General features: G+C 40.3%; 1 protein-coding gene across 1 annotated transcript in view; it reads left to right on the plus strand.

The window, feature by feature from the left end:
* The first annotated feature begins 5,377 nt into the window (after window positions 1-5,377).
* The window catches only part of calm1b (calmodulin 1b), a 32,346-nt gene continuing 22,552 nt past the window's right edge, over window positions 5,378-15,171 (plus strand). The window contains exon 1 of the mRNA XM_057823695.1: window positions 5,378-5,534. Coding sequence (XP_057679678.1) covers window positions 5,532-5,534 — 3 coding nt within the window. The 5' untranslated portion in view covers window positions 5,378-5,531. The remainder of the gene's footprint in view (window positions 5,535-15,171) is intronic.

The raw sequence follows: 15,171 nt of genomic DNA on the forward strand, positions 1-15,171 counted from the left end.
TCATCAACAAACACTAGACGAAGACAACCACATTTTGAGATGACTAAAATTTGACTAAAACTAATAAGTTATCATCCAAAAGACTAAATCGAAAATTAAAAGGGCTGCCAAAAATAACACTGTCTCACTGTTGTTTTTTATTGGTCAATAACTGGCATGAATACCAAACTATCAATTCACAAAAAAAAAAAGAAAACACAAGTAATGTGTAACGCAGGCGACAATTTAAAAAGTAGTGGATTAAAAAGTACAGATACATGCTGTAAAATGTAGTGATGTAAAAGTAAAAAGTACCTCTTCATATTTGTACTCATGTAAAGTACCGACACACAAAAATGTACATAAGTACGGTACCAGTACATTTAACCACTGCTTGATGCGTGTGTTTGGGACACAACTGCTGGAATGGATGACTACATCAGCAGAAATTTCAAGGCAGTCATGGTGTTTTATGAGTGCACAAAAAAAGTGTAATTAAAAAATTTCCACGGTCACCTGTCATAAGATTCATATCTTTATCGCCAACATAAAACACGATGCTGTGTGGATGTGATTACCAAACAAGGAGAACAACCAAGCACACACTCACACACCACAAGGCTAAAAACACCAGTTTCAGAATACTATAGGCTAGTGCTAAGCGTGCCTATCTGGTGGTACAAAGTAAGTGAGCAATGTAAACCTGTGGAAAAAAAGTCTGGCTCCCATAGAGAATGGGAAGTTGGGACTGGTCAAACTTTGAAAACTTGCCACAAACAACAGGCAAAGTATAAGCCTTGAAATGGAAACCCCAAGGGAAAAATAAAATGAAGTTGGCCCAGATGAAAAGATAGTGTAGAGGCAAAAAAGTTTCAAGACCCGTTCAACTCGGAGATCTTAAACAAACAATAAGGAACAACAGCTAAAAGTCACAAGACTGCTAACTTTAAATAAATTAAAAAACAATGCGAAGCACAGTATTATAAATTTTCATCTTTTTCTGACGGCTTGTTCGTTAGGGGTCATCAATGTGTCATTCTTACTCATCCATCCATCTACTTCCACTTTGTCTGAGGTCATTCAGCTTCAGAAGGGAAACTCTTCAGCAATTTCATCCAGTTCCTCCAGGAGGATCCCGAGGTATTCCCAGGCCAGCTGTGAGACAGTCTCCCCAGCGTGTCCTGGGTCTCCTCCCAGTGGGATGTGCTCGGAACAGTCACCAGGGAGGCTTTCAGGGAAAATCCTAATCAGATGCCCACACCACCTCATCTGGCTCCTCTCGATGTGGAGGAGCAACGGCTCTCCTCCTAGCCCCTCCCGGATGACCGAGCTTCTCAACCACAATGGACCAAAACAGAGTTTGCATCACTGCAGACGCCGCACTGATCTGCCTGTCGATACCCCCTCCATTTTGCCCTCACTCACAAACAAGAACCCAAGATACTTAAACTCCTCCATTTGGAAATAGGCTATTATGGAAAAAATGAGGCCATCTTCTACAGCCAATTCTCTAACATTGACTGCATGTCTTCCATCAACACTTCCATCCACCTTCTATTTGTGTTCCTGTCTTGCCTGCTGACTCCATCCTCAACACCCAATTTATTCACAATCTCTCATCAAGATGTGCCCAAACCAGTGAAGTCCACTGTCTCTAACTTTCTCTCCAAAACATCTCACCTTGGCTGTTTCTCTGATGAAATCATCTCCTTCTCTGCTTCCTGTTTTCTTTTCAGAGGCGCTGTCTCTAATCGCTACATCATGGCTGGCCTCAGTGCCATTTTATCAACTTTGCCCTTCATTCTAGCAGACACTCTCGTGTCACAAAGAAAAACACCTGACACCATCCTCCACCTGTTCCAGCCTGCTTGAAATCCTTTTCTTCTCCTCTTTATCACAGTTTGTCTAGACTGTTGACCCTAAGTATTTAAAGTCATCCAACTTCTCTATTCGTCCTTCTCCACAACTCTTATTTATCGACTTCGGCTAATCTCTATTCCTCTCATTCCTAACACTTGTCGCCACCTTTCTAAATGTTACTCCAAATGGTCCCTGCTTTCACTGTAGATAACAATGTCAACTCCAAACATCATGGTCCATGGGGATTCCGATCTAACGTCATCTGTCAGCCAATCAATCAGCTCACCATTGCAAACAGGAAGGAGGTTTAAATCATGTCTAATTATAACTAAAATTCATCTACACATCTCTGTCCCTTACTACTTCAATCTCTCAAAACATTTGAGCTTGTACTTTATGCCAAGTACTGCCACTAGAGTATGTTATCCTCCTGATTGGATAGCTGCTTACTTTCTCATTTGTTCAGTCTCTTGCAGTGGTTGCATGGAGTGGGTTACACTTGAGATATTTTCAGAGATTCAAGTGGGTGTAAGTAAAGATGTATCATGTAAACATAGATTTGACCAGTGATTACAGTTTTCAGACATTAGGCTATAAGCAATATAAGTTTAACAATGTAAAAATTGCCTCTAGATAATTTTCTAACATCAGACCATAAGACCAGTAGGAGCTAGGCATTTGCTGGCACAAGATTCTGACTGTATGATAACCTTAAGCAAAACTGACCGTTTCACGGTATTGCAATTACAGCTCTAAAATGTGTTACTTTGAGATATCTGGGTTAAAGAAAACTTTTTTCAATTCAGGATTTTTCAAAACATATTAGCAAATTGGAACATAAGTATAATGTTTTAACATTACTAACATCAGAACAAACATAATTGAATTATTTTCCATAAAAAGCAAAAGTATGACTCGTATCATGTTTACATGACACACGCTCTTTCTCAACACAGACAGTTGCCAAGGAGAAAAAAAACCCCACTTGTTTTACCACCACTAGACACAGTAAACACGCTCGAGTTAACTCGTAGCTGGTGGGAAACGTTCATGATAGTGTTTACTAACCTTTAATTTTGTATAAATGTGCCTCCTCAGCAGCCACCCTCCGTAAACATGTTTTACATGTCGGTTGGCCCTCCTCCTCTAAGCCGCGGCGGTCTGTAACTTTTTTGTAGCCGAAGTATTTCCATACCAGCGATTTTATTTTCTTCGATTGGGGGGGGGGGTTCAGGAGATTCACCTGCTCCAGCCATCGTGTAGCACAGCTGACTCACTGACACTGAGCAACAACCAGTGGAGGAGGGTTGCGCCTTTCAGTTGCAAGCGAGAGATTTCTCCCTGCATTTATGGTACATATAAAATAGCTAATACCTTAGGGACGGTATGACGGGAATTTTTTGTTGTTTTGAAACCTTTCATACGACAGGCACATTCGGCACACGCCTTGTAGGAGCGGATGAAAATGTCCTTATTGACGATGATTGAAAATTATTGCCTATTGAGGAAAAAATACATATAGTGCAAAAGAGGGCACATTGGCTTTTTTCATTCTATATCATCTTTATTTGGCTAGAGCCAAAAACTGACTGAGATGAAAAATCTGTTTTACAAGGTTGTCCTGGTCATGAAAGGAAACCGGTTTGACAGAACAAGATGAAAATATTTATTAAACAAACAATCAGCAGACGTAGTGGCTTATCAGCTGTAGTAGAGCAGCTCCAACAACCTGGGAAAAATTTCTTTTGTGTTTTAACAAGCTTGGTCAATGACGATGATTTAATCAATGATGATGATTTAATTCTCTACAGTTATAATATAGCATTAGAAAGTGTGGTTACCCGTTTTACGCAAGCTGCAGGACATTTGATATCCTGTCAAAATTTTAAATAATACACATGCAAAATAAAGTACACACTTACAAAAAACAACAACTGCACTGTATATGTGCAAATTTACTTGTCTCGAGAGCATATATTGATCAACCGCTTAAACATAATAAACTAGTTATGCAAGTCAATATTCTCCATCTAAAATTGGACAAAAAAAATCTTGGAAATTATAGTGTGAGGTGTGACATTGCAGAGTCGACAAAAATTTTGAAAAACCTCAGTATGATGCAGCTGTACAAAAGTGAAAACTTGAATCACAATAATCATCTTAAAATAATTATTCCCTTTGAAACATTGTTTTTAATTGAAAATAAAACAATTTACAGTAGCTAGGTCTATGATTGAGACGTGTGATAATTCTCCTCTTTGACCACTACGTGACGCTTTAGAGTCAATCCTAACTCCGTGACAGCCATAACTTCAAGTGCAGGCCTATTGGGACTTTAGGAACCATATGTCAACAATGTCTTACAACTCTACTGCACCACAGGAAGTGAGAGTTAAAGTTGTTTGTACTCACATACACACAACATACATACCAACGTAAAAAATGACCTGCAGCGCCAAAAGAGTAGTAGATTTCGCTCGGGCTTGACACACTTGTGGCAGCCAATAGTAAATCTGCACTTTGCCATATCATTTTCTGCGCACCAATGAAAAATAATTACGTTTTTATATCCGTCGTCATAATGTCAGGGGATTAGAAAATAAAGCGTTTGCAGACCGGTGCTTAACGGTACATTACTTTTCAACTTTTCTAAATTTATGTTTATTATATTCCCATCAAGCGCCTTTGCCTGGTGCAATGCAGGTCCCGTGTGGCCAATCAGAAGAGTCGACACATAGAGTATAATATTGCGGGTCTGAAGTAGCCAATCAGAAGCGACTTCACAATGCCGGGTACCGCAAATTCTCCAGCTCCATCCATAGCACTTCTTACACCAGCGAGATCCTTGCGCGGAAGCAAACTAGTGCTTTTGCTGGGGTACTAGAGTTTCAATAAATAAAGTCAGATTAACTTCAGATTAGATATTGCTTTTCTTTTAAAATTGTAAGATTATTTTCTAATATCGAATTGTAAATTCGTGAAATTTTCAAGAATGATGTAAAAGAACTTCATTATAGGAGTTTTGTTTTGTAGATAACATTGTTCCTGTTATAGAGAAAGAATAAATGGCAATACATTTTCGATTGGCTTGCTGTGACCTTTTAACAACAATAATGGTAATTTTCCTGGAATTTTGGAGTCCCATCACAATACAAGATATTAAAAGTTTTGCATCTCTAAATTTCGTGTAGTTTGTGATCGGAAATCAGTTTAGTTATAATACCTGAGTTTTCTGACTTTCAACAAGAGTAGGAATATGTTCAGTACTTATTCACAAATTTATATCCATTCTTACATTTTGGTCAAAATAAAGTTAGTTAAACTAAGACAACAGTAAGCAATTCCTGATTAAGTCATTTCAGTTCGATTGCTTTACCATCATAACATATACCTACCATTATATATCCAACACATATACATTATTAGTTGGTCAAAAAAGATAATTTGCATTGGATAATACACTGAGCATCACATTGAATTAGATTTGCATGTAACGAGTCGCAAACAGCATAGATGTGAAAGCAGGAAGTGAGTGATCAGTGCGCGTGTTGGCGGAGGGATACACAAAGCAATTCCCCCCCTCTCTAGCCGCTGCAATATACACGCGTTCACCCGTTAGTGGAGCTCCATCTAAGGGACGAGCACATTCCTGGTCTGCCTCCACACACCGACAAGCACACAATCCATCCGACATGGTATGTATTCTCATTCATTCTTTTCTTTCAATTAGCAAACTGCATTTAATGGGATCTGATGGTTAGATTAAGCTAAATACAACTAAAAAACCGAGTCCATTCATTTGCGCCTTATGGTTTACTCGTGAGCTGATGTATGCGGAGAAGCGGAAAACGCCCGCTAAAACGCTGTTGTGTACGCCCAGTTGATCACATGATTATATTTATGGATGTTTTCAATAATTATCTGGTTCATTGATTTTTGTGAATCTATCTAACTTACGAAATTCGAACCGCATTTCCTCTTAACTGCGCAATTTTAACGAGCCATATCAGTAATAGGGAGAAGCTTTTTTCCTCCCTTGCGCATTGTGCACTTTAGGTTTGGCCGACCATAATAAATCGAAGCCTAGACTGAGTTATTACGGTTTAATTCTGCAGCCATAGGCACATGAGTCCCATACTCCAATCCGCCTGAGAAGCGCAGGCGTGGAGGGACGCCTACCTTGCCGCTATTCGGGGCACACGCTGACATTCTTCTCTTTTAGGACATACAGGAAGTGTTGGAGATGGCCTTCTTTTTTATTCCGTGGAACTTTGCCCAAAGAGTCTTTTTCTCCGGGTTCTATTTTTTCTCCTTGGGACCTAGCTGTGCCATGCCATACCAGGCCATGATGGGGAGATGGCACTGGTGTAATTAATGGATGAAATAATATGCGTGCATGGCGTAACTGCATTGGAACCTGTTGGGATCTCAATGGAACAATATTTTGCATTATATATGATATTGGTTACAAAGTGCGTTTTTCAAATATGCTATTTAATGCCACTTTTGCTTGAAACATCAATTCTAGCTGTGGATATTGTAGGTATCTGTGGCGTACATAGTATGAGTTGCTGGCATTCAAAAGCACCACATTTTTTAAAGATGACAAAGTCACAAGCAAAAGTTTTCAAACAGCAAATGGATTTGTCGCCCTTACATAGATGTGTTGCTTAATACTGTAAGACATGTTTGGTGATTTGAACATAAATCAAACAGACACTGCGATTCGAATCGGGATATTATACAGAAAATCAACAAATAAATCTTAAAGTGTAGTTATGAATGGTAGGTCCTTAAGGAGTTTCCCAAAGTATATTTTGGAAAAGTATTGCAATGACGCATTATAGTTTCCTGTTGATCAGGATTAATAGTTCATTAACTCATTGTCTGCTGTTGAGCCGGGCCGATGACATATAGTTGGTTTAAAAACTAGCTGCTTTAACGATGACCACACAGTAAATGTCAAATTACCACTTAAACACCGAAACAAAGGGAACAGATGAAGAACCTTCCGACTGTTTTAATGGCTTTGCTGTTTTTCATAAACTCATTGGCGACCATTGACGTTGGTATACGTCCAATCAATCCATTTGGACTGGGAGGGACTGGCAGAAATCGTCCCAGTCCAAACCGTTTGGACGTCTATCACCGTCAGTGGCAGTGAAATATGATTATTAAAGGACAGCCATCCTAGTTCAAGATGCTCCTCTTCTGTAGTTATAAGTCCTGTTAATTTCTGTTATTGGCTGCGATGCAGCTTCATGTTGCAATGCAGCACAGTAAACTGACGTGCGGATTGTTATCGCCTGCCTCCCTTGAAAAGTTTAAGCCCCTTGTCTGCATCAGTACGCCCACTGGAGTGTAAACAGCCCCCCACTGCGGTGCAAGTATTGACCACACTGAGGCCTGATCTCATTTCTGCTCCGCTCTTGTTTCCCGATGCATGTTTTGTAACTTGAAGGACATCTGATCCACCATGATGAATAATTTACACGCTTAGCGGCCAACACCTTGCCATGTCCCGTGTTCGTTGCCAGTTACTTGGCGTGAGTGGTGCGGAGGAGTACCCGGCCACCGGCGGCCTTCGTGGCCATATGGTGGACCAGCCTTGTCCGCAGGGTGTAGGGAAGCTGGTGTTGTTTACACCCGTCCTCTCTCTTCCTCCTCCTCCTCCTCTCCTCGAGATTCAGCCCAGAAGGCCTCACTGTCTTTTGTTGAGCCCGTTGCTTCCTTACAAAGAGCATGTGTGTGGGTCACGCTGACAGTGTTGGAGCTGGTGTCAGAATGAATGGAGTGTGTGTATGTGTGTCACACCCATCTGCCAGAGTGACAGCTAGTTTGGCACCTTTCACTTGGTGAATAATGACTTGACATCAGGGACACGTTAGCGTTGTTAAAAGATTCATTTATACCGTTTGACCTAACCATGTGAACCCTGTGCGATCATATGAGAGTGCAAGTGTGAAACATGAGTGGCTCCTCTGGCCCAGTGAACTACCGCTAGCCTGCTGCAGTCCTCTTTGGACTGCAATGCTGTGGGGCTGGCTGCTCGGGCAACAGTGGGTGTGGCTGACCCACTCATGCCAGCCCACCGCCTCAATCCCCCCACCCTTTCAGTTACCAAGCATACAAACTGCAGTCGGCAGATTGTGAATCACAGGGAGTTTCCTCCAAGCAGTTAGTGGAGAGGAAAAAGAAGCGGAAATAACCAAAAGAGGAGGTCTTTCTGTAAGCTGAGGACTAGTCAGAGGAAAAATGAGAAAAGGAAGGGATGGGCTGGTCATAGGCCTGGTGGCTGCAGCACTTTTGAAGACCTGACAGGTTGGACTGAATCCAAGGGAGGAGATCATAGCAGTGACTCACACTCAGTCTCAGAGAGCAATTGCAGCAATATCAGAGGGTCCACAGCAGTGGGAGGACACACAATTGGAATCATACTGGAAAATACCTTGAATCCCGCTCAAAAATATGGTTGACTTTCATGACACAGCATGTATTTGACATCACAACCAGACATCAAGCAACGTATTAGAACACCAGAAAGTGTTACACTACATTACATGATCCTAGCTTCTCATTGCAATATGGTTGAAGGTACCATAAGTAAGCCTGTCGCCACATGCAATAAGGCAATTTATCGCACGGTAAATAAAAATGAGGAGGGTAATTTTACAGGCTGCAATTTATCACCGTGTGCGTGTATACATTTGTGCGTGCATATGGCATATAAGACTCCAGTTCCGTTCACAAATGTTTATTGGTCATCAACACGCCGTAGAATTAAAGTTCATACATACAAAATAAGGAAACACAAATAAATTTTAAACATTGTAAAACGTTAGCATTGCTGTATTGAGGCTAATAGAAAAAAAACAATGTACTAACCACTTTAGCCCGTTTTAAAACATTGGCAGTTTTCTCCAAAATGCAAAATTGCAGTTAAAAGGTGACACTTCCAACATGAAAAATAGCTGGTTAACAGCATATGCAAACGAAAAAAAAGCTCTATTACTGACACCACATGCATAACGAAAAGAGAACTTAAGTGCACTTTTTTTTAAGGTGTGTAAAGGTTACGGTTAGCGGCTTAATGTACTTCCGGTGAACATTTCAAAATAAAAGCATATCATGTTCAACATATAAATCTCACATACTATAGATTCTACACTGAGAATGGGTTTAAAATGACACCCATTATGAAAAATCTGATTGGCAATGAGTACTTTGGCTTGAAATTTGCGAACATTTGCACTTTGGAGGACAAGATATCAGTCATTTTCAGATCAAATAACACTTTTGATGGACTCCAATTGGCAGAGAACAAAAATAGCATTGATTTTCTTACCATTTTTACATTTTGCACTTCACTTTCAAATGGCTTGTTATACATTGTGTGTTTTTTTTTTTTATTTTTTATTTTTTTTACTATTTATTATTTTTGATATAGTTAGTGTTTTATTTAAGGATAACAATTTATTGCATTTGAATGGGTGATATATTAGGCTGTATTGTCACCAGTGTTGTTAATCTGACTTTAAAAAGCTAATTATAGTTACAAATTACTTCTCCCAAAAAGTAATTGTGTTAATAACTCAATTACCTGAATGTAAGAGTAATTAGTTACCTGGCAAAGTAACTGGTGATCATTTTCATGTTTTTCTTTGGTTTGTGTTTTTTTCCCCTCTTAAAAAAAAACAAAACAAAAAAACTGGGAAGTGTAAAAGGTTTTTGGGACAACTGGCCCTAGCCCAATTTTTTACCCTAATTTGCCCTGTACCCTGAATCAACTGTTAAAAGTTGTTAAAATTGCTCCCATTATTGCTTTATTTCCCTTCTGTCTACTTTTGACATATGGAAGTTTTAAAAGTGTTTCATCATTTAAAGATAGATTCAAGTCAAGATTGTGCCGATTTAGGAGTATTTTACATAAAAAGTTACTTAGGTTCGCTAGGAAGGTTCTCTACCACAGAGCCTTCCTAGGAACTCTACTGCTATAAGATAGCGGCTGGTTACTAACGCATCTAGTTCCTATACTGTACATGTTGCTAACGACCCCATGTCTGTTATTTCGTATCTAGTTGTATATATATGGGATATCTACCATGTCTACCATTTCATGTGGGCGTAGTTTGTAGGCTACAGTCAGGTATTATTGGAGTCACCTAGTATCGCGTTTGCTCGGCGTCACAACTTTTTTGCCTCCTCCCCACTCCTGCTCTGCTCTGTCGTCTCGGTGAGTTCGTCTCCCTCAGACTTTTATCGCGTCATTCAACCAATATAGCAACACATAGTAACGCATGCCTTTCCATCCTCAGTAACGGTAACGGCGTTGCCAAGATGAGAAAAGTAATGAATTAGATTACTCACTACTGAAAAAAAAAAAAAACGCCGTTAGTAAGGCCGTTATATTCTAATGCCGTTATTAACAACACTGATTGTCACTCCATCAGTGGTTGAATTGGTTAAAAGATTTTGACAATAATATCGCATATCGGCAATAATCTATGACACAATTCATCGCCTACTAATATGTGTCATCTCGACAGGCCTAACGATAAGTTTTGAAATGGACTGAACAATTTGAGTCAATTGTATTTATTGTTATTGTGACGAAACTCTCCTAAAAGACTATTCTTTGTACGTTTGTCACCATACCATATACAATTTTACACGTCACGTTAACTATGTAATTAGTTGTATGATGCTTGCTTGAGTTAATATTGTTATTAAGCATGATTTATGACACTTTGGGCCTTAGGAAAGCCTCACTACTTAGCTACTCATCCATCAAATGATAACCAAATCCCCCCCACCCTCATTTGTTAATTTGATATAATTTTAAAATTGTAAAAGATTAGATTTTATAGTTGGTTTAATGTGACAGTTCAGGAAAAAATGGATATCAAACTGTATTGTGGGACACGAAGGTTGTTTTGTTTGAAGGAGGACTATTTTATGCGTTAATCTGTGAGAAAATTATCACCGTGGCGAAAATGCAAAACAATGAATGCGAGTTGAGCTAAGTGACATCAGTCAATGTGTTTGCCCTTTGGCATTTCCTTTTTGTCACAGAATAGAGGCAGGAAGGAAGTCGAAAAGGAACCAGTGTTTGCGAGAAAGGTTATTGAATCATGTCTGCTAATCTTATGAGTGCTTCTGAGGTTATTCACAATACCTGACTGGCTCCATCGATTCAGCCGCTGTTTTCTACTCGAGTCATGAGGAAAGGCATTTTGTTTTCCATCTAGCTGAATTAAAAGGTCAACATGTGTTATGGCATGCAGATAACGCCGAATTTAACAGAGTCTGAGTGTAAATAACCAAATCCTAATTTTCTCTCAACTGAATATATTTTAATTTGTAATTCGCCATGACTTTTGGTTACGTTTATATTTTAGTATATTTCTTGTTTCAAGTCTTTTGCAATGTTTGTAGCTTGGAGGCGGGTGGAAAGGAGTGGCAGCGAATGTGAGTATGCTTTGATCATTTCTAGTGGCCCCTCTGGAAGAGGCAAAGCTCTTACAGTGATCCAGGTGAACGTTTTATTTTCTTACGGTTATTTGTAAACATTTTGTATGGTTTGAGAATAAAATACACCAAATCACCAGCCGAGTCTCACCCTTATTCGGAACTGGCCTAAGAGCTTATAACTCAACGTGCTTCAGTGAGCTGCTCATGAAAGGATGGACAATGGCATAAGCAGCGAGCTGTAGCAACAATGACAGAAGGATACAGCAACTTCTGGTGAGTTAAAAGACGGCCAAGATATAAGTGAGTTAGCATTATCCAGGCGTTCTGAGCGGCCTTGCGTGCTAAAAGATAAAAAGCATACATATACGGAAGAGCTAATTAAAAAGGGAAAGACTTTTTCGGCTATATGAACAATGGAAAGGGATATTAAAGACATCCAGAGAAAGCTTGAAGTCCGATCTATTGGAACATATGCTGGGTTCAATGGCGGATGACGTCGAAAAAGGAATGCAAAACATGATGGATGTGTATAGTGATATTAAAGAGCATACACTATCATCTTCTGATGCAGGAAGCAAAATGGATGCTAGTGATGCAATAACAAAAGACATGAAAATCATCAATGAGTGTATCGTAGCAATTGAAGATTTTGATGTCAACAGAGAGAAGCAACGTCTTCATCAACTTTTGTCTGATGAGTATGCCGACTGCATCTATGGTACAGCTTCGCAATCAGACACCTCCAGCATTGAAGCTAAACAAATCGAGGTAGCCGCTGAGCTGGCAGCAAAGAAAGCGGAATACAAAATCCTGCAAATGGAAATCAAGCAAAGGTAGAAAATAAGAGAAGTTGAGAAGCAACACAGAAAGGAGTTGGAGGTACAAAAATCGGAACTCGAGCGTATAAAGGCAGAAAAGGAACTGCAAGCTCCTCGTGCTAAATGTGAGATTTACGGCAGAGAAATGGGTATGGCTATGGACCGTCAGCAATTGCGTGACAATGATAATTTCTCTGTTGACAATCAATCAAGACATGAAGCAGCAGCACCTCCAAGTTGCCTAGAGCGCCCCGTTAATCCTCAAATCCAAGTGTTTGTTCCAACATAACCAAATGTGTCTTATCCGGATCCCAAAGTTGCCACACCAGCACCTCCCACAGACATTCCCCAGTTGGCCAGAGCCATCCAAGACCGCAATGCCTTAAACAGAATACCAGTGCCAATGCCCACAGTTTTCAACGGTGATCCAATTTCCTACATTGGTTGGAGGACCACATTTGCTGCACTTGTCGACTCCAATGGCAGCTGCTGTGAAATGTCATTTGCTAAAAACGTATGTCACGGGCTCTGCACAAAAATGTCTAGAGGGCATGTGTTATAGCAGTGATGAAGAGGCCTACAATTATGCATACTAAAGGCTAAACCAATGCTATGGACAGCCCTCTGTTGTTCAAAGAGCCTATAGAGACAAACTGTCAAAATGGCCTAAGATGGGATCAAAGGATGTAGAAGGGTTGCGGTCATTTTCAGACTTTTAAAATGCATGTCTTCAAGCCACACTACATGTCAAAGGTCTTGAAATACTAGTTGATTGTGATGAAGCTGCTGCAGAAAGTTCCAGAGTGGTTGGCAGCTCGATGGAATCGTCAGGTCACAGTCACACCTATGGATGGCAAGGATTTTCCCTCTTTCACGGACTTAGCACAATTTGTCGCTGTAGAAATTGAAATTGCATGGAATCCTGTGACTTCTTCATATGCTTGGCATACATCCAGCTCATCCTACAATAAGAGAAAAACGACGGACAGAAGACCACACGGATTCACTCAAGCCTTCACAAATCAGCCTATAGTACACAAAGACAAGGCCAAGACAAGCTGTACAAGGGGACCTTGCATGTTTTGCTTAGATGGAAAAGACTATTTGTCAAAGTGCCCAAACTTCACAAGTAAACCTCTTGAAGAGAAGCGAGCATACGTTAAAGACAACAAACTGTGCTATGGATGCTTAAAGGTGGGTCATAACGCCAAGGTTTTGTCATCGTCCCATTTGTGACAGCTGCAAAGAAAGACATTCCACTTGCTTGCACAACGCCGATCACAAAGCAAATGAAAGGTTTTCAAGCCCTGTAAGCATCACTCCTAGCAAAAACAACAGTCGCTGCTCTCAATGTAACTAAGGTGGATCAATCAAGTAGCACATCCATGATTGTACGAGTATGGGTGTCTACAATTCAAAATCCATTTAGATAGCAGCAATGTTGGACATACAGCATGTGACAGTGACGTGACGGCATGTTTTCAGTCAAAACGTATACAAGCAGACTCTTTCATTGTGAAGTTAAAGCTAACTACCATATTAGGAGTCCACTCTGTTGTTAATAGTAACAGCCCACCTCCAGGCTACGAACATTGCAAAACTCTTGAAACTGGAAATATACCAAAATAAAAGCATAACCAGAAGTCATGGTGAATTACAAATTAAATTACACTCAGTTGACAGAAAATTAGGATTAGGTTATTTATACTCCCTCCAAAATTAATAATACTAGTAACATCAAACAAAGATTTAATTTTCAAAAAATGAAATAACCACAACTCCATTAGCTTTTGGACAGGACGCTCGCGAACAGAAGGCTTACTAGCACATTGCCCTTTGTTATTCAGTCTTTTATCACCAAAGGATATTTTCACTTTGCGTTTGAGTCCTTGCCGTTGAAAGTTTCTAAGACTGGCTAGTGTCCATTTTCCTTTGGGTAACTGTTCATCAGTGTCAAAATGATGTCATCAACTTCCAGGTTCCTTTTTGGTGTGTGGCAAGGATGTTGTGCAGATACCCACGTCTCCACCTGCTCCAGAATTGCTCAGCTAAAAACTGCATGCGACGGCATCTTTTTGTTCTGTAGAGGTGGTTGTTTTGGAAAGAGCCGGGTGGTGGCCCTAGGTTATCTAAGACAGGGGTTTTCAACCCAGTCCTCAAGGCACACTGTGGGTCCTGGTTTTTGTTCCAGCCGATCCAGCAGAGACAGTTGAACCAATGAGGCTTCTGCTAAAACAAGCCACACCTGACTGCAATCAACTGATTGCACTTGTAAAACACCAGATTGGGGAAAAAGTGTTGTCATCTTGTTTGGTAAGAATGAAATCCTGCACCCACAGTGTGCCTTAGTGGAATAGGTTGGGAACCCCTGATCTAAGACACGTTGCCAGCTCTCTCACCTTGGTAGTCTTGATTATTACAGGTTATCATCCCAACAGATACCTTGGTGACACATTTCTGGCAAGATCCTTTTCCCGTTGAGCACATATGGCGCCAAGAGGGTTGTGGATGGATGTGACAGTTGACATGATGCCTCTCCATGTTGCTGGTTGATTCTTTAAAGTGTTGTCAAATCTGAAATTCTCCTTTTCAATATTCCATTGAATGCCCAAGACTCTTTCTTGTGGCATGTTTTTAAATTTCAGGTCCTTTGTTTTTGCATCCCCAGCCCATTCAAGAGGAGGGATACTTTGAAGCACAGCATGACTATTCAAGCTGAATTTATGTCGACTAAGCCCTCCTTGCTCGCATATGGTTATGGTTATGGTTATGGTGTTACACTTATATATTTCAAGCAGTGTAGTGCCTTTTCTACAGTCTCTGTGCTTTTGACTCCATCATCCACATAAAAGTTGGGATGCGAGTGACGATGTTGCTTGGCCAAACTTTAGACCGCAATTTGCACACCCAGGAGACGATGCTACACCAAAAAGGGGTACCTTCATTCGATATTGCTGTGGTTGGGTGTCGATACTTCAGTTTGTCCACCACAGGACACGCAGATAGTCTCGGGTCACTCTCCTGGACATGAAACTTGTGAAAC

Source organism: Corythoichthys intestinalis, chromosome 19 (genome assembly GCF_030265065.1).
Source record: "Corythoichthys intestinalis isolate RoL2023-P3 chromosome 19, ASM3026506v1, whole genome shotgun sequence".
Taxonomy (NCBI): Eukaryota; Metazoa; Chordata; class Actinopteri; order Syngnathiformes; family Syngnathidae; genus Corythoichthys; species Corythoichthys intestinalis.